Below are 19188 nucleotides of genomic sequence, written 5' to 3' on the forward strand. Positions count from 1 at the left end.
TGCATACATGTGCTCCTATAGTGTAATATATAGTTGGAAGTTGGAGCCTGTGCCTGTCGTCCTGTCTTTTTGCGTGTGGTAATGTAGCTCATTGTTCAGAAGCTAGCAGGAGATGAATGAATGTGTGCGTTCTATTCCCGCACGATTCCGACATTTTAGCTCACGGACTCTGGGTTTGGAGCCCTTCGTAGTACAGTCGAAGAATAATTTTTACCAGCCGAAAAAAGACGAGGGACAAGAGGAGAACCTACGCAGGAGAAGGCTGGACTAGCAGCTGACATCTTTATTGTGCACATTCCGCACAGTAACCGTCACGCATGCGCCAAGCCAAAACAGACGACCTGCGTTTAATCACCCAAAAAGTCAATCTCTTTGGTTGTCAGCTCAATCGACGGGGAACTGACGCTGGAATCATCATATTTATTTATCAGATAGGCCTCAAGAATTTCACGTGCTTTCTTGTTTTTCCGTGGCCTAAAATGGTTACATGACTGAAACGAGGGGAACACTTCCCGGAGCATCTACTACAATGCAAGGCAAGATTGCCATCTTCACCACACCCAAATTTACTTCAATGCTTGCGCAGCCTTTCATTAGTACAATGACCAGTCTGTCCTATATAACACATTCCACACGTCAGCGAGATCTTATATATGACTTCTGTTTTGCACCTGGCAAACATTGTTCTATGCTTGATGTTGCAGTGTTTCTTACCGTCAGGCATTATTCTTGCCAGAGGCCTGAAAGCTCAACAGGGGCAGAAAAAACCACGTTAACGCCTTGGCGCTCGGCGACATTTTTTACATTGCGCGCCACTTTGTAAAATGTAAGTGTAGAAATGTAAACCAATGTAAAAAACTGGCCCACGATTAAGCCTGGCTTTTGTAGTACAGGGACTAAGCAGCATAATTACTTTTTTATGCACGCACTCTAATAGCGGCGTGCAAAACAGGTTGCTTCTCAACACCAGCTTGATATCGCACGGCGCCTGGCTTTTGCTTCGGCGTCAAATACTGTGCAGTGCGTGCATGTCGTTAATGCCTTGGCAGCATCGGCGGAGTTGAGGTGAATGAGGTGCTTATTGGTGACAATGATTGTGAGAAGCCTAATGGCGACCAGAAGGGTTTTTCGCGCCCATCGAAGCATATGCGGCGTTAGGTCTGGATATTGCATTTATCCCCAAACGATACCAGTGCTGAAACAAGCACTGCGCTCTACTTTCGACTGAGAAAAGTGCGCTTTGCAGCTGTCGGGAACGCAGTCATGGCAATAAATACTTTTTTTTTTGCAAGACCACCTGCGCATTCTGCGTTACTTTATGCTGAGCCTGCACGACGGGTTCCTCCAGTTCAGCTGCGAAGCGGCCACGTCGTCCCCTAACTTGTTATCTTTCCCAATACCTATGGTTTCGCACATTGAGTACGCGGTCTTTGGCACATTGATGGCCCTTAACTTCGCACTGGGCATCTACTTCTCGGTGCGGCGCAAGGGGAACTCAGCTCCGACGACGGCCGAGGTCTTCCTTGGAAGTCGCACTTTGGGAGCCTTGCCCCTAGCCGCGTCCATCGCAGCCAGTCTCATCTCGTCCACCAGCATAGTTGGTTTGGCTGGACACTATTACGCTTACGGGTTCCATTTTATATGGCATCGCGTTATTTCAATCCCCGTGGCTCTCGCGGCGTCGCGTATTTTTCTGCCCGTCATGTATGGACTCCATGTGACTTCAGTATTCCAAGTAAGTTCACTGCAATTACTTTACCTTGAAGTAGGTAGCCCAATAAAAATCGCAATAATAGCGCTTCTATTCTATGAAAGAAAAATCTGTGCTAAATTTTTTCTGCAGCTCAACTAAGAGGAACAACTGTAGAGTTCCTTTAATCTCTGCCTTAGGGGCATGACACTACAGAGTTAATAACTTATAGGCCATATAGCAGGAATTGCTAATTTTCTACTTTATATTCATAGATCAGGGGTAGTACACATGCCGTCCCTAAAGCAGTGGCGCAGCGGTTAAGCGATGCGCCACTTCTCTATGGGAGTGTACTAGCCGTGCTTGAAGAATTACAATTGAAAGAAACCAAATGCTGCAGCTCTGCATGAACCCGATGCCGTTTATGAGGCGACTTCCGCGACATCGACACAACCTTTTATGCTGTGAGGACGGTTCCCGAAGGTTCCTGGTTGCGGCCAGATATAAAGTAGATGGTGCCTAAATGAGTTCGTTTAAAGACTTATTCCATGCAGTGCGTCTCAAGCGTAATGCGCTCTATATATCACGTACCATACCACCGGTGCATTAACTTCTACAGTCATAAAAGAGGAACAATTGTTTTGATATTTCGGTCCTAACGCACGTACTTATTGAGATAAGATCGCGTTTCCTAGGATCCTCTGAAAATGACCTAAGTTTCATTTGCGAATCGGGCTTCAACTTTCTCTCAAGGTTCAACTTAGGCCCATAGCCAACAATTTTGGACAGAAGCATTTTTGAACGGGTTTATGAACGAATTTTTTCGTATATATTAAGATTACTCTACAACAATCAATATATCAGGAGATCTGCCTTTGACATGCTTGCATTTTTTTGCTGTTGATGTTTTTGCTAACATCAAAAGCGTACCCCATTGGTTTTCTATGACAGTCTTTACTGCTCCATGCTAGCGTTGGAAAAATTTCAATAGAAAGATTTTGCAGCATATAACACTACTTCAAAATTTTCCGATAGTCAACCATTTTGCCCAAGAATGATGGACAGCTCTTTCGAAATACCGTCTTAAAGGAGCGCTTGTGAATATGGTGCTAAGTATGCTATAGAAGTGGATGTAAAGAAATGTGTGTGATGCATTTTGTATTGCAAAAGAGAATGAAATTCTAATGCTACGTATTTCTGTCGGAACGGCGCACGAACCGCAAGTAATTTTTTTTCTGTACGCGCTGGTGCTTGTACTCATGCGTCGATGTCGTGCTGATGCCTTTCATCTAAAGCTTTTTTCTTTTAACGCAATAGCGCTAAGGGTGCCATGTCGCAAAAAATCCAGCGTCGTTGTAGTCGTCGTGGGTGTCAGTGGCTGTGTGCGAAAATTGCACAAAAATTTATGTGAGCCACCTACGTCACGTTACATGTGACGTCATCACAGCCTGCTTACCGTGGACGGTTTCAGTTCTATTAATGACTAATGGGAAGCGATTGATCGGCAGGAGCGACCTGGGTCTCACAAGTCCCACCGGTGGCAGCACCTGCCATCGTACGGCAGTCGCACATCTCTGAACCGCTGCACCACTGCGCCAGGAGTGGTATGAATGTTTCCAGCGGTCCGTGAATTTGAAGAAGAGAGTGGCCAATGCCGGATATGGGCTTTCCCGTCTTACTGCAAGGTGGAGCTTGAGTGTCGCCTCCAGTTTTGTAGCGATAGCTACATTACGGCAGCATTTCGAGCCTTCAGCGTGGCGGGCCCGTGGCTGCGTCGCCGCGCTGTTACGTGGTTGGTCACGTGGTGCGGATCAGCTGTCTGCGGCGCGGCGCCGTGGCTGATCACGTGGCTCGTCACGTGATTGGTCACGTGACCAAGTTCCACTCGGCCAGCTGTAGCTATCGCGTCACTCCAGGTTTATCCAGAGCTAAACCCACCGCCATTTTTTTTTCTTTTTCACTGCACAGTGAAATATGGAACTGCACTGAGAAAGTGTATGTTGAAATGGCAGAAGTGGCGTCGCATGCCAGGGCTTTCCGTACAGAGGTGGGATCCTTGTCAAGTGGTAATCGTTTTTGTTTTCACCCCCTACGTTTTTATATAATGGTCACAAAGAAAATAATAATATTAATAATAGTAATAATAATAATTATTATTATAGCCTGTTTCCTAGCTTAGTGATGATGAACTTACGCTGAATGTTTGTCCTTAACGCGATATATGCATCTAGTTTAATTAAGCGGTTACTTTTTCTACGACTCGCTTCTGAACGGAGCACTTACATTGCCTGAAGCGCAAAAAATCTCTGCAAAGGATGGATATCTATGCTGTTTCTGCCTCCGTTGCATTGCTCTGATCACTTTGTCTCTCACGGGGCGTGATTATTTTAACGCGAGTGATAAAATGCGGATTTGCTCTTTACACTAACAGATTTTTCAAACTTCACACCCCAGCATTAATGTTTAAAACATGGCTGCTTAGAAAAAATATTGTTGACTCTTCTATTAACTACCGTCTGCCGGAATTGCCAGCTAGAAACCGTTGAAAACTGCTTTATCTAAAAAGATGCAATTGTCTTTTTGACGTGCTCCAAAGCACATTAAAGACAGGCTTTGTTTTAAATTCCTGATTGTAGGACATCTTACGGGCGGTCAACATGGCCACTAGTCCTGCAATATGTTATTTTCGCTTGGACTGCACAGCTAGTGAAAAACGCGTATGCTGGACCTGAATTATGAAAAAATCTTTACTTCTGAACCACATTTCAGTCATATGATAGTCTAGCTGAAGGACATTTGTGACGAAAGTGACTTTCTATCGGATTGGTATCCTATCTTGATGTGCTGTGTCACCAGGAACCCGTTTTAGCGGCTATTTTAGGTGTGAAATGCACTTATTTTATTTCTGTTACGTCATCTCAGTGTAGATACTGGCTAGTTATTTTCTAAATCGCCTCAATATATAGCTCGGTCGTATGCATACATGCCTGTATAAAATGCCATGTTGTAAAAAACTGTACGGTACAAACGGTTAGTGCTGCGTTATTGAACTCCTCAGAGAGTAGTTGCAATCAGCATTGTCGAAGGGAGACCTTTCACGTTACTCTTAAAGATAACCACTGGTCCTTAAGGGTAACGGAAAGAATTCAAAGACAAGCCAAGCATATCAGGGGCGCACAAATTCAGATGGGCGGATGGCATTAAGAAGTTTGCCGGAACACGGTGTCCGCAGCTGGCGAAGCACACAGTTTTAACGCGACGGCATTAATGAGCTCATGTCAAAGAAAAGCCGGTGTCGTTGGCGTCGGCCGTGAGCGAAAAATCCCTCCTCCTCCCCGTGAGCAAAAAAATTTCTCCTCCTCCTGGCAATGCACACCCCTTCCCCAACAGATAGCGTGCGACGGCAGCGCAAGGAAAGGAAGGGATGCCTGCCACGTATTTCGGTGGACAACCCGGAACGCGCTGCAAGGGAAGGAAAATGAAATGAGCATTGGTTTTAAGGAAAGAAAGTGAGGCCTCTCTCAAATATCTCTGTGGACACCCGAACCGCGCCGTAAGAAAAGGAAAATGAGATGAAAATTCATTTTGAGGAAAGGAACTGACGCGTCTGACTTATATCTCGTTCGGGCGCAGTTGGGCGGCTTGCTGCCCGTTCGTTCGGCGCGGAAGCTATGCTGGCATTCGTCGCATCGGGTTTGTCGAGAACGATGTACCGACGAACTACGACTGCAACTTGAGTCCCGCGCGTTTCAGCAAGGCGCCTGGCAGCGCTTCTACGTGGTTTGCCGCTCCGCGCATTCGTTTAACTGTACGTAGCAGAGCGATTTGTTAACGGGCAAGGCGTCGCACCGAACGGGCGATGGCGTTCCGTGGACTCCCTGGTAGTGCTGGAACACGCTGTCGCGTTCCACTCTTAAAAGGGAAGCTTAAGCGCCCTCAGTTTTTTTTTTAATTGACATGGAGATAAAGATGTTGGTAAATTGGAGAGACATGGAAGAGGCTTTGCCCTGCAGCGGGCGTAGTCAGGCTAATGACGATGGTGAATAGCAAAAAAGTCATAACTATTTTCCGTGGGGATGTATTGCCTCTGATTGCATTCTGAGAGACGAAAGTGTGGTTGGAACATGATGGTGGTGGTGGTAGTGGTTTTTTTTTATTAAAATAATAGTAAAAAGGAAGGAAAAGATTTTCGCTAGCCCGGCATCTGCCATCGATACTGAAGCACCTGAGCTGGGGCAGCGGAAATAAAAAAATATCAGGTAGAATGGAGAAATGAAATGAAAGAGGTGAGGGGACAGGAAGAGAGGATGGGGAGAAGTAATATAGACCAAATATTTACACAATAAGAAATGTGTCCACGTTGTGCGCGTGATTAGTTCATGTTGGAGGAATTAAAACACGTGCACAGCACTGTGTTGGCTACAACTGGAGTGGGGCGTCCAGTTATTAATCGTTCAAGGTAGAACTCGCGGAGCGTTCGGTCACTGCGTGTAACTACCTGACGGAAAACAGACGGGACCTCAAGCCCGTGTGTTCGAGGAATGCACAGAGGCTCACCAAGCTTCGCTCACGAGTGCGCGCACTGCCCTGCGGCCACAATAGCGTCTTGAGGGAGTCTGATAGTATGCCCAGCGCCCTATAGGCCGCAAGCATATCGCGACGAGCATCGGCGAACGCGTCAGAGTGAAGGAGCAGGTGTTCTAGTGTTTCCACTGCACCGCATCAGTCACACACCTCACTCACTCGTCGCGATTCCGTGACGCTCCCGTCGTTCGCCGGGCCACACGCAGCCAATGCGCGCGCGGAGGATCGTTACACGTTGCGACCGTGTAAGTGCGTGACAGCCGGTGATACTGTCGATGCGCTCACCTCCTGCAATGCGTGGGTCGGGGTGCTGCTTTCGGAGATGGTCGTGGATGGCCGCACGCACGTCTTCCAGCGCAAGGGACAGATCGCTGGCAGGTAGTTGATGTGCAGCGGACGTGAGGTCGTCAGCTTCTTCGTTGCCGGCGATGCCGCAGTGACCGGGAACCCACTGTGCACGTACGGCACATCCTCTATGCGCGAGGTGCTCGATGCGTGAGCGAATTTCCCGCACTAGTGGGGTACCGCTGCCGTTAGATTGCAGGCGGCTGAGGGTGGCGCGGGAGTCACACAGAAGAGCACTCCTGGGTGGCGAAGGGCCGAGGGTGAGCAGCAGGTCCAGCCCGAGCCGGATCCCCATCAACTCCGCCGTGGTGGAAGAGCCCAGGAAGGTTGCGTGTTGCTGGCTGTGCAGTCGCAGGGCGGGGATAGTAGCCGCCGCTGCAAGGGAGCAGCTGTCGCGGTTCACTGAGCCGTCAGTGTACACGAGGAGATGGTCCTGGAGCTCCTCGTGTGTGACGGCTCTGGCCAGCTACTGCACAGCACAGAGGGGTGTGCTCCGCTTTCCCGCGATGCCGACGATCGCTCTGTACCTCCGAGGCAGCAGGCCAGGGCGCGCAGGAGCCATAGGGCGGTGGGCCTTGAGTCAATTGCGCATACTGGAGAAGCGCCGCGCCAATTTGTGAGCGCGGGTGCGAACACATACGCTGCAGCTGCGAAACGCCGTCCGGTGCGCGGTGAATCCGGTCGATGTGATTCAGTGCCTTGCGCGCTTCTTGGAGCTCAAGTGGCCACGCTCCTGCCTCGACCAACATTGCGGCGCACTGCGAGTTTTTAGCCAGGCCTAGGCACACACGCAGGTACTTGCGGTGCTGGAGCTCCGGTTTCTTCCAGAATGGCTTGCGCACCGTGACGAGCAGCAGCGCATAGAGCACCGCCCCCAAAGCTGCGGCATTGTATAGCCGCAGCGCGGCTTGTTGGGAGATGCCGTGACCTCGAGCGGTGAGCTTGTGCACTGCGGCGGTGATCCTCTTCATCTGCAGACAGGCCTTGATCGCCGCGGGGCGGAAGGAAAGGCGCCAGTCTATGTCCGGACCAAGGTACAGCACCGACTTACGCCAAGGAATCGGAGTACCGTCCAGTGACAATGGCGCAAGGTGCGCGCGCGAGCGCGAAGCGCAGGCCATGGCCACCGATTTGTCCGCGTTCAGCGACAGACCAAGGCCGCCCAAGCTGGCATCGATTGCGGTCAGAGCTTCCTGAAGGCAGCCCCGCACGCGGAGCGCCTCGCCTGGTGGTCCGCGGCACCACAGGGCTATGTCGTCTGCATATATGGACATGCACACATCGCGTCGGCCGCTCCCGGGGAGGGAGGCTGGCACCACCGACATGGCCACATTAACATTAAACATAAATGGTGACAAGACAGAGCCCTGCGGCACGCCCAAGTCCACCGGACGAGGCTCTAAGAGCTTACCCCATACTCGTACGCGCATGGTGCCTCCGCTCAGGAAGCCGTGAACGTATCGCAAAAGTCGCCCGCTAGCGCCGGCCTCCTAAAGCACCGCGAAAATTGGTGCGCGGTGAATGTTGTCGAAAGCGCCCGAGACGTCAAATAGCAGCAGCAGCGCAACCTGGCCTGCCACCCTAGCACGCTGCAGCGCTGTAACAACGTCCGATATAGAATCAGCCGTGCACCGCATCGCACGAAAACCCCTCTGCCGCTCGTCAAAGAAATCAGCCTCCGCAGCCCGCTCGTTCAGACGCTGCAACTCCATATGCTCCATGAGCTTACCTGCCGCCGATGTTAATGCCACTGGCCGGTATCCGCACAGCTCCGTAGGTGGGCGCCCTGCCTTTCAGATGGGACAAACGACCGCGGTTCTCTAATCCTCCGGTAGCTTCCCGCGTTCCCGCACCAGGTTGATCTGCTGTAGGAGGATCTGTCGTTTCGCAGCATCTGGTATGGCGCAGGTTTCGCAGCATCTGGTATGTCGCCCCGTCCGGTCCGGGCGCCGAGCGGCGGCGGCAGCGCTGCACCGCATTGTTCAGTTCCGCCGCGGTGAACGGCGCATCACATGGACCTTCCGAGGCGACGGACGAGGGACTGGCGTCGCTTCTGGGGCTCTCAGGAGCAGCTATGTTAGCTGCGTTTGCGGGACTGGGCGGCGCGAACCTGTCGGCAAACCGCTCTGCAACTCTTCAAAGCTGAGCCCGCTAGAGATTGCGAGAGCGGCCAGCTGTTGACGGTTTGCCTGTGGTTCGGTGATGCGCCGCAGGCTGTCAAACAGCCTCCGCGAGCTGACATCTTCCTCCATCCTTTGCCATAGTGAAGCCCACTGCCAGCGGTATAGCTTGTTGGCGTGGCAGCGCGCTGCCGCGTCCAGGCGGTTGTAGACAGTCCAGTCGGCGGCTCTGTCAGTCCGTCGCGCCCGTCGCTCTGCGCGATCTCTCTTCTCGCGCAGAGCGAGCAGTTTCTTGCCAGGTGTAGGCTGCCCCGCGCTTACCTCTGCTCGTTCGGTGGCTGCGAGGGCGCTTCGAACTAGAAAACCAATCTGCGCCAGTGGCCGCCGCCTCGTCGACCGCCCGCCTGAACGCACTCCAGTTGGTAATGGAGTACGCACGTTTGGGGCGCGCCTCCAATGCAGTGGGTTCGATTAGGGTTGAGTAATGATCCGAGCCCCAGAGAGATGGCGATCGGCGCCATGTCCACTCGATGCCTCTGGATGCGAAGGCAACGTCGATGCAGGAGCCGGTTGTTCCGCGTAGTCGAAAGGTGGGCTCGCCGGTGTTCAAGGGGGTGAGTCCCAGCTGCGTTGCTGCGTCTTGCAAGTCGTCTCCATGCGCGAAGTAGCGCGCACTGCCCCACGAACTATGGTGGGCCTTACAATCACCACAGAATATTTTGCGCGGGGCACAGCACGAACAGACAGCACGAAAACACAGCGCGTTCCACGCGACAGCTGGACGCACATAAACACTGGCCACCGACGTGTCAACACCACCGACGCGCACTGTCACCACCACGCACTCCTTGGCGTAAGATGTCGCCGCCGCCGAGCCGACGAGGGTGTGCTGGACGTCCTGTCGCACGTATATCTCTCACCTTTATTTCCCGGGGCGATGAGATGCGTCGCAACAGGTACTGCGGCACAGGTGGGTTCCTCGCACGATCGCTTCTCGGCCTTTTGGCTAAGATCATCCGTAGTAGTTAGTAGTAATGGCTGAGTGGTAGCCAATGTAGCCAGGTAGCCGCATCTGGGGCTCCCCGTCATGTGAACGTACGTACGTCTCCTGCAGCGCGATAACTTCCGGCGAATCCTGTGCGATGCGAACTCGCATTTCGGCGTACCGCGCCGCAAGTGAGCGCACGTAGCACAGCAGGATGGATGGTATGCGGGAGGGAGTCCGGCGACTAGCCATCATGCTGGCTTATCTGTGCGGGAGCACCCGCTACTTCTAAGCAAGCTCGGTTTCCATCGGTGCCCTCCGGGAAAAGTGTGCTGAGGGTGCGCAACGCCAGCTTTAGGCGCGCGATCTCCGCGTCCCGTGCAACAAGGGGCAGTCCATAAGCAGCGGCCGCAGGCTCGGGCCGCGCTGCACGGGACGCCGGGCAACCGGATCTCCGCTGCCGCTTCCGGCGCGGCCGTTGCTTGGGTTGCTGCCGCTGGGGTGGTCCCCCGACGGCCTGCGCATAAGAAAGCGCGCGCGGCGCCAGCTGATGTTGCTGGGCTGGGGCCGCTGTTTCAGCCTGGACGACGGCTCCGACAACCCGCCTCGACATCGGTGCCATGGATGTGGCCATTAAAGTGGCCACGTAACGCTGTCGCTACCAGTGCGGGCACGCTGGGTCCATGGCGGCGTGCCCCCCCCCCCCCCCCCAACCCCCCACCCCCCCCCACCCCCGCAGTTAATGCAGCGGAGCTTGCTCGCGCAGGTACCAGGCTCGTGCGGCTCGCCGCAACGCGTGCATCGGGCAAGGGCGCGACACACCTCAGTGACATGCCCCAGGCTGGCGCACTTGGCACACTGGAGCGGCCGGGAACGGCAGGGGCGGACCGCGAGCCGGCGCTTGAATATGGTGATGAACGCCGGTGGTGTCGGCGCCGCAAAACGGAGAGCGAGTGTGCTGCCCGACAGCGACGCCGACACCATCGGCACCGTAGACTCAGCCGCCGCTAGGAGCTCCTCCGCCGTCGTGCGCCCGTCAACACTGAAGAGCAGGCCGGAGCTTTGGCTCCGAGGAGGAGGCTCCTTGGCGCAGACCGGCACGCTGCGGATGACGGCGGCTAGCAGGGCAACGCTGCTCCCCGCGTCCACTGCCACCACATTCCGCCGCATGTTTACCCGGATGGCGAGGACGCCCGGACGGGGTCCGATCTCCTCGGCTAACTCCCAGCCCTGTTCTTTGGTGAAGGCGGTGCCGCGGTTCGCCGGCCGGAACAGCAAAGTCCCCACGAGGCTGGACGGGCTGCACGGCAGCTCTCCGACGCCGCTGCGTCTTGGTAGTTATGGTGCGCCATGGGACCAGGCTGGCCTCAGCATCAGCGTCGCCGCTGTCTGCGGCGTATTGCTGCGGTGCGCCGCGGAGTTGGGCGCGCTCGCTGCCAGCAGACGAGGCCCCAGCCGCAGCCTGATCTCATGCGGTGGGATTTGGCGAGGTCGCACCCGGTTTTCTTCCGGACGCATTCGCCCCAGCAGCATCAGCAGCAGGCTGGAGGTGGGCTCCATGGAGTTCGTGCTGGGCAGGCCCTGCTCCTTCGTGTGTGAAGGGAGAGGGAACAGTGACGGTGGGGGGGGGGGGGGGAAGGGGGGGGCTTCGAGCTTCCCGCTTGGACACCGCGATGCCCCTGTTGGTTTCCACGTCTCTTTCCTCCTCGGACCCCGTTGAGCATCGCTGTTTCCGGAAAACAGACTCGTCCATTGGACTAAGAACGAAAACCACACAAAGGACGATACACAGGGAAGAAGTAGACAGGACGAGCGCGGACTTGCAACTGTTTATTGAAACACACCTTCCTTCCATCACCAACCCTACGCATGCGCAACAAGCAAACTCTATCTTATCGAGTTCAAGAACTTCAGCTCCTTCTTGTACAGACAGACCGAAGCCTCGCTTACACACTTCTCGGGCCCATATCTATCAATCTGCCAGGCTTCGATGACCTCACGTGTTTTCTGGTCTTTGGCCCTTCCGATTATCTTTGTACGCTCAAAGAGTGGCGTGCATTTATTGTCACAAGAAAGACAGTGTTTGGGCAAATGCATGCCGCTGGGAGAGCCCAACGAATTTTTGTGTTCTTGTAGGCGCTTATTAATGCAGCGTCCCGTTTGTCCCACGTAAACTGAGCCCCAACTAAGCGGGATTTCATACACTACTCCCATTCGACAGGACACAAACTTGATTTTGTGGTTTACACCACAGCCTGCTTTTGTTCTCGTTTCATTGTTAGTTAGCGCGCACAAACGGGACAGCTTACAAGGCGCCGAAAAGAAGATTTCCACACCGAATTTTCTTGCCACCCTCTTCAGGCCATGCGAGGTCTTATGTATATAGGGCAGTACTTCAAATTTCCTCCTCTCACGAATGCCAGATTCTCGAGAACTAGAAGTTGGGATGACGGTTTTCAACAGAGACCCGGCAGCGGCCTGCAGAAGCGACGAGGGAAACCCAGCACAACTTAGGCGTGCGACTTGAGCGGAAAAGCTGAGTGAAACCTTGTGAAAACAGGACTTCAGTAATGATGACCTCAAGCAGGATGAAGCAATTCCTCTCTTAATAAGCTTAGAGTGACAGGAGTCATAGGGTAAAAGGGCCTTTTTTGTTCTAGGCATGTACATCCAACACAAGTGGTCCGGTTCACTGAAAAACAATCTCAAGTCCAAGAACTGTACGCAAGAATTCTCAGGCAATTCTACGGTAAATTTCAAACTGGGAGCCTTAGATTTAAAAGACGTTAAAACTTCATTAGTGACCTCTTGTGGGTTGTCATTGGGATTCATTTTTAAGAGTATTAAAAAGTCGTCTACGTATCGGAAAACTCGCGCGATGCGGTCGTCAGTTAGCGCCCGTGAGAGTGAACAGTCAACTTCCGCTAAATATATTTCAGTGAGAACAGGTGCAACACTCGACCCTATACAAATGCCTCGTTTTTGCACATAGAATTTATCCTGAAAACTCACTAGCGTTGAGGAGAGGTACACATTCAACAGTTCCGTGCGCGCTAACAACGAAACGAGAACAAAAGCAGGCTGTGGTGTAAATCACAAAATCAAGTTTGTGTCCTGTCGAATGGGAGTAGTGTATGAAATCCCGCTTAGTTGCGGCTCAGTTTACGTGGGACAAACGGGACGCTGCATTAATAAGAGCCTACAAGAACACAAAAATTCGTTGGGCTCTCACAGCGGCATGCATTTGCCCAAACACTGTCTTTCTTGTGACAATAAATGCACGCCACTCTTTGAGCGTACAAAGATAATCGGAAGGGCCAAAGACCAGAAAACACGTGAGGTCATCGAAGCCTGGCAGATTGATAGATATGGGCCCGAGAAGTGTGTAAGCGAGGCTTCGGTCTATCTGTACAAGAAGGAGCTGAAGTTCTTGAACTCGATAAGATAGTTTGCTTGTTGCGCATGCGTAGGGTTGGTGATGGAAGGAAGATGTGTTTCAATAAACAGTTGCAAGTCCGCGCTCGTCCTGTCTACTTCTTCCCTGTGTATCGTCCTTTGCGTGGTTTTCGTTCTTAGTTCATGGATTACCAACTAGCCCCCCATCGTACACTCCTTCAATTCATTTCTTCTACATGGGGCTCTGTTTTATGTCATCTTTCCTTCGAGAATCAATGCACGATGTGCACGAGTTTTATCGCTGCTACCACGATCGAGGCAAGATTGTTGGGCTTTTGCCTAAGGAAACACGTCTGTACGCCCAGCGTTGTGGGACTGTTCGGCTTCCTGGGCTGCTCCGAAGGCCACTGGAAAAGAATGGCTAAGATTTTAAGGAGTGAATGTTGGAGAAACGTTCGACTACTACGGGACTGGCTGCAGTTGGTGTGCTTCACTTGGAAGGGGACAGGCTCTGCCGGCATGAGCACATTCAAGGACTACCAGAACCTGGCTGAGACTACCACTGAGTTCCTTTGGAACAAGCGACGACAAAGCCTACCTAAGGCGCCAATGAAGCAGACAGGTGAGGTGCCTGTTATCTACCTTGGAGGGGCGACTGTTTCATCTGACACTGATAGGGTCCTCAGGAAGGGACCTAAGTTTAGCTGGAAGTACCGCTCAGCAGGCCTGAGCTTTTGGCTTCGGTTCACAGGATCGCTGACAAGGTAGAAGGGGAAGAGAAAGGGTGCTGCCTTTCGGAAGGAGTTGATTCAGTGAGCAACACCTATCAGAAAAAGGACTGCACTTCCCTGCTGAGAAGAGTGGCTGGCTCAATTTGTGATTCTGGGCTACGGGTTCTTTCGTCCGACAAAGAAGGCGGCTTCGTGGTCCTACCGCGGAAACTATTCGGGGAGAAGGCTCTAACAGCGACCAACAAGAACTTCCGAGTTGCGGATGTGAAGCCGACGAAGGCGAAGGCCAAAGCGGTGGCGCTTTTAGATGATTTGAAGCTTGAGCGGATGAAGAATGAAGTGATGAGTAACAAGGTACATGTGCTCACTGTGTTTTTTAGTGCAAAGAGTCATAAGTTGGAATGCCCCTTTAGCGCAATCGTAACGGAGAGAGGAACCTGGCAGGCAATTGTTAGCCGATACCTTCAAAGACACCTGAAGAGTCTGTCGCCTGAAGACCCCTACAAGACCACCAGCTCGGACGGCATTGTGAAAATTTTCAAAGAGAGCATGCCAGGTGCTAATTATGGCTTCTCGGTTGACATTGAGGAGCTGTTTTATTCGGTTCCTCACAACGAACTGCTCATGGCGGTCAGCAACTGTATAGAGCGTTTGGGGGTTGTGGGGTTCCAAAATGCCTGCGGCATTTCGATAGAAGGTTTCATGGAACTGTTGAAAGTGTACCTCTCCTCAACGCTAGTGAGTTTTCAGGATAAATTCTATGTGCAAAAACGAGGCATTTGTATAGGGTCGTGTGTTGCACCTGTTCTCACTGAAATATATTTAGCGGAAGTTGACTGTTCACTCTCACGGGCGCTAACTGACGACCGCATCGCGCGAGTTTTCCGATACGTAGACGACTTTTTAATACTCTTAAAAATGAATCCCAATGACAACCCACAAGAGGTCACTAATGAAGTTTTGACGTCTTTTAAATCTAAGGCTCCCAGTTTGAATTTTACCGTAGAATTGCCTGAGAATTCTTGCTTACAGTTCTTGGACTTGAGATTGTTTTTCAGTGAATCGGACCACTTGTGTTGGATGTACATGCCTAGAACAAAAAAGGCCCTTTTACCCTATGACTCCTGTCACTCTAAGCTCATTAAAAGAGGAATTGCTTCATCCTGCTTGAGGTCATCATTACTGAAGTCCTGTTTCCACAAGGTTTCACTCAGCTTTTCCGCTCAAGTCGCACGCCTAAGTTGTGCTGGGTTTCCCTCGTCGCTTCTGCAGGCCGCTGCCGGGTCTCTGTTGAAAACCGTCATCCCAACTTTAGTGCTCGAGAATCTGGCATTCGTGAGAGGCGGAAATTTGAAGTACTGCCCTATATACATAAGACCTCGCATGGCCTGAAGAGGGTGGCAAGAAAATTCGGTGTGGAAATCTTCTTTTCGGCGCCTTGTAAGCTGTCCCGTTTGTGCGCGCTAACTAACAATGAAACGAGAACAAAAGCAGGCTGTAGTGTAAACCACAAAATCAAGTTTGTGTCCTGTCGAATGGGAGTAGTGTATGAAATCCCGCTTAGTTGCGGCTCAGTTTACGTGGGACAAACGGGACGCTGCATTAATAAGCGCCTACAAGAACACAAAAATTCGTTGGGCTCTCACAGCGGCATGCTTTTGCCCAAACACTGTCTTTCTTGTGACAATAAATGCACGCCACTCTTTGAGCGTACAAAGATAATCGGAAGGGCCAAAGACCAGAAAACACGTGAGGTCATCGAAGCCTGGCAAATTGATAGATATGGGCCCGAGAAGTGTGTAAGCGAGGCTTCGGTCTATCTGTACAAGAAGGAGCTGAAGTTCTTGAACTCGATAAGATAGAGTTTGCTTGTTGCGCATGCGTAGGGTTGGTGATGGAAGGAAGATGTGTTTCAATAAACAGTTGCAAGTCCGCGCTCGTCCTGTCTACTTCTTCCCTGTGTATCGTCCTTTGCGTGGTTTTCGTTCTTAGTTCATGGATTACCAACTAGCCCCCCATCGTACACTCCTTCGTCCATTGGGGGTGCACATGTTCTCCACGGCTGTAGTTGTCTGCGGTGAGCCCGCAGCAGCAGCATCAGGGGCAAAGGGCATCACAGCCGGTTCCCCAGGAGTAGCAATGGCGGCAGAAAGCGCAGGGGTGGCCAGAAATGGTGGCGAGGGAGGCGCCATGGAGTCCTGCGACTGGTGAGTAAGCGCCATGGCGTCCGTCAAGGCTTGAACGCGTGGGTCCGCCCGCGACACGTCCAAGGTCCCGATGACGGACTCGAGGTTCTCCGAGGTGGTGATGAGAGCCGCCGTCAGGCACCTCACCGTGTCCCGCAGATCAGCGATCTCGGCCTGCATTCGCCGAATGGTGCTGGACGACCTTGCTCTGGATGGCGTTCGTCTCCGTGATCGTGAGCGTGAGCGGCCTGCCCGGCGTTGCTCATCGTCACTGCCGAACGCAGGCCGTCACTCGTTCACGATGTCTGTGGCCTCATGGGGAGACCCCGCAGAGCCGCGAAGCCCTAGGCCCAGCGTCCGAAGGAGCGGAGAGCTAAAAACAAGTCCACTCGCTTCGAGCGCCCGGCGAAGAATCCCTGTAACGTGAATCTCGTAATGATTTTTTTCTTGTTCTTTTTCCATTCAAGAGTTGGCAGCAAGCAAATCATTCCACAATTTCACTAGTTGTTCGCTAATTTAAATGTTTCATTTCTACATGCTTTCCACCAAAAAAAAAAGTTCAACGTTATCGCACTTTTGGGTCTGCGCGAGCTCGCCTGCGGGATGTGGTGAAGCAATGCGCGACCAGTGCATGGCTCACGAACTATTGTTTTCTCACACTCTCTCTCTCCGCATAGTTCCTTGATTATATCTCATGTACGCGCCGTCAGTCTTCGCGTCGTTAGTTGACTGATTTCGCACCTATCTCTTCCAGTACATTCGGCTACGGTTCAACTCAGCTATTTCCCTGACTGCTTGCATCATCTATATGTTCGTCACGGTAAGCAACTCAATTTATGAATTAATATACTCGTGCACCTGCAAAATAGCGCCGTGTAATAGCGAGGAGATATGTCTAAAATACTACAACATATCTTGGTGTCTCATTAGGAAAAAAATGAAAAGAAAAAAAAACCTTACAGAATGCTGTACAGTGGACAAGCAGTAGCACTTTATTTGAGCAGTTCCCGGACACGTGTAGGGTGTCTGAAACAAGAGTGTTATGGACGGATACGCAAAAAAAAACCTGTTGTTTATAACAGAGGGCAACAGACGCTCTACTGACACAGCACGGCCTGTATCGATCTATTCATTTCGATTGCAAAATTTGACAAGTTACACTGATCTTGTTTATTTTTTCTTTGGAATAATGAAATTCTTTTCAAACCTGAGTATACAGCCAGTGCGCATTGCTATTTTTGACAGTACGAGACAACAAAACCATCAATGACTTTCTACTTACTTGTGCTTTTAACATTGCTTGCGTGCTCCTTTAACCTGTCGCTAGCTGACTGCCCGACTAGAATAAATTTCACAAGCTATGTTTTCTGTACCGTCCACAAACAAACAAAACAAAGCAGTGTTGGTGCTTGTGTACCTTTAATTTTTTCACTATTTTTTTTTCACCTGCGGACATTTTGTGGGCAAAAACCTGGGCAGTGGTTGTGTGTGTAAAAATAGGCTGATGAAAGCTGAACTCAAGAAATAGTTTCCATCGTTTTTTATGCTGAAAAATCTGGTGAACACCATTTTTTAACGCCATGGGCTTTTAGAAGATTTTTAAGTTTTGGAAGGTGGAAATTCGCTGGACGCACCATTTAAGTTTTCTCTATGCATGTTGAGGAAGCAAAGACCAATCCAGAAAAACAGGCTAGATTAAATGAAACGTACCTAATCGTTACAGGGGGGAAGATAGCGTGAGGACGGATAAATAATCATGATCACGAACATCATAGTGAAAGTCACGATAGATAGAAGTCTAGTGATAGAGGCCAATTTCTCCGAACATTTTTTTTAATACGAAGTACGGTTTGGCTGTGCGCGGCAATAAAGTGCAGTACAGGCTTACAACAGTTGGGCCGTTGTCGCCACTGTTGTTCATTATTTATATGGGCATAATGGAACGCTTTCTACCGGGGAATTGATTATAACTTTACGCATTGTCGGCAAAGGCTAAGAACAACCCAAAGTCTTCCGAGCTTTGCAGTCCTGGATTCTTGAACGTAGATTTTCATACTAAGCAACAGTAATATAGTCAGTATACGGTTATAGAAAATTGAAAGTAGTGGTCTATTCTCTCAATGTGCAGCAGAATGTTTCCTTCAAAATTTGACCATCGCTCAGATCGGCCTGTTGAGACTGCTACAGAAAATTAATGGCTACCGTTTCCAATTATAGGAAAAACGCAGTAGTAAAAAGAACGCAACTTTGCCGGTGGTGGATAGGCGGATATATCGTTTATTACAGTGAAATTTTGAGCTATAATTACAGATTTGCATTCATAAGCTATTTCCGGTTAAAAAATGCGGTTATCCAGAATTGCAGAATTTCCTGATATACGTGCGCGTGTGGTGTGGCACTTTTTTGCACATAGCCAAAGCGAACTCAAACTTCTCTCCCATATTTTCGGGAAGGAAAGCATCGAACGCTGAATTCGAATTCAGTTTTCAAAAAAAGTGGCCGGTGTGGTATTTAACGATAGAGAGGACTCAAACAGTATTAGAGGGTCGTGAAATGCACACATAGACAAGTACAAAGATTTGTATATTTGGATTTATTAAGAGTGTATTTAAAGACCCACGAAGAGCATCTTAGGACCAAATGAATGTGAAACGCCGCCTTAAGGAAGTACTGAGCTCGATAGAGATAAAATAGTATTGTGGAGGTCGCCCAGGAAGGCTACCGCGGCCATATTTATTGAGGGCTGCCGGAGAGGAGGCAGCAGCGGAGCGGCGGCGGCGGCGTCCGGCCCTGGCCAAAGTCCTGAGCGTTTTCTTCCGTTCGCGCTTCAGGTTCTACCTCCTCTTCGCGCGTGCCGCTACGGCCGCTACAAGGTGGCGCTACAGGGGCCCCCGCCCAGCGCGAACAAGGAGTTTGCGCGAGAGGCGACGCACTGAAGGAAGAATGCACAAGCGACCACAGACACTAAATGAAAAAGAACAGATGTGAAAGGCCGGTCAAGTTCAGATCACTAGTTTCACTGTTCAACCACGTTCCTACGTGGTACTCGCGCTAATACAGGACGTACTACATCCGCCGCTAAGGACAAGGGTGGCACTGGTTAACACTCTGAAGGTTCGTTTACACAACACATGAATACCCCCTAAGCAGA

The 19188-nt window shown here is 51.1% G+C and overlaps 1 protein-coding gene across 1 annotated transcript in view; it reads left to right on the top strand.

Annotated features, from left to right (window-relative positions):
* Positions 1-13639: 13639 nt before the first annotated feature.
* Positions 13640-19188, top strand: part of LOC144123865 (sodium-coupled monocarboxylate transporter 2-like) — a 90117-nt gene continuing 84568 nt past the window's right edge. Inside the window, exons 1-4 of the mRNA XM_077656592.1 lie at positions 13640-13742; positions 14348-14481; positions 15124-15186; positions 16792-16857. Coding sequence (XP_077512718.1) covers positions 13640-13742; positions 14348-14481; positions 15124-15186; positions 16792-16857 — 366 coding nt within the window. The remainder of the gene's footprint in view (positions 13743-14347; positions 14482-15123; positions 15187-16791; positions 16858-19188) is intronic.

The sequence above is a fragment of the Amblyomma americanum genome, chromosome 3 (genome assembly GCF_052857255.1).
Source record: "Amblyomma americanum isolate KBUSLIRL-KWMA chromosome 3, ASM5285725v1, whole genome shotgun sequence".
In the NCBI taxonomy this organism is placed as follows: Eukaryota; Metazoa; Arthropoda; class Arachnida; order Ixodida; family Ixodidae; genus Amblyomma; species Amblyomma americanum.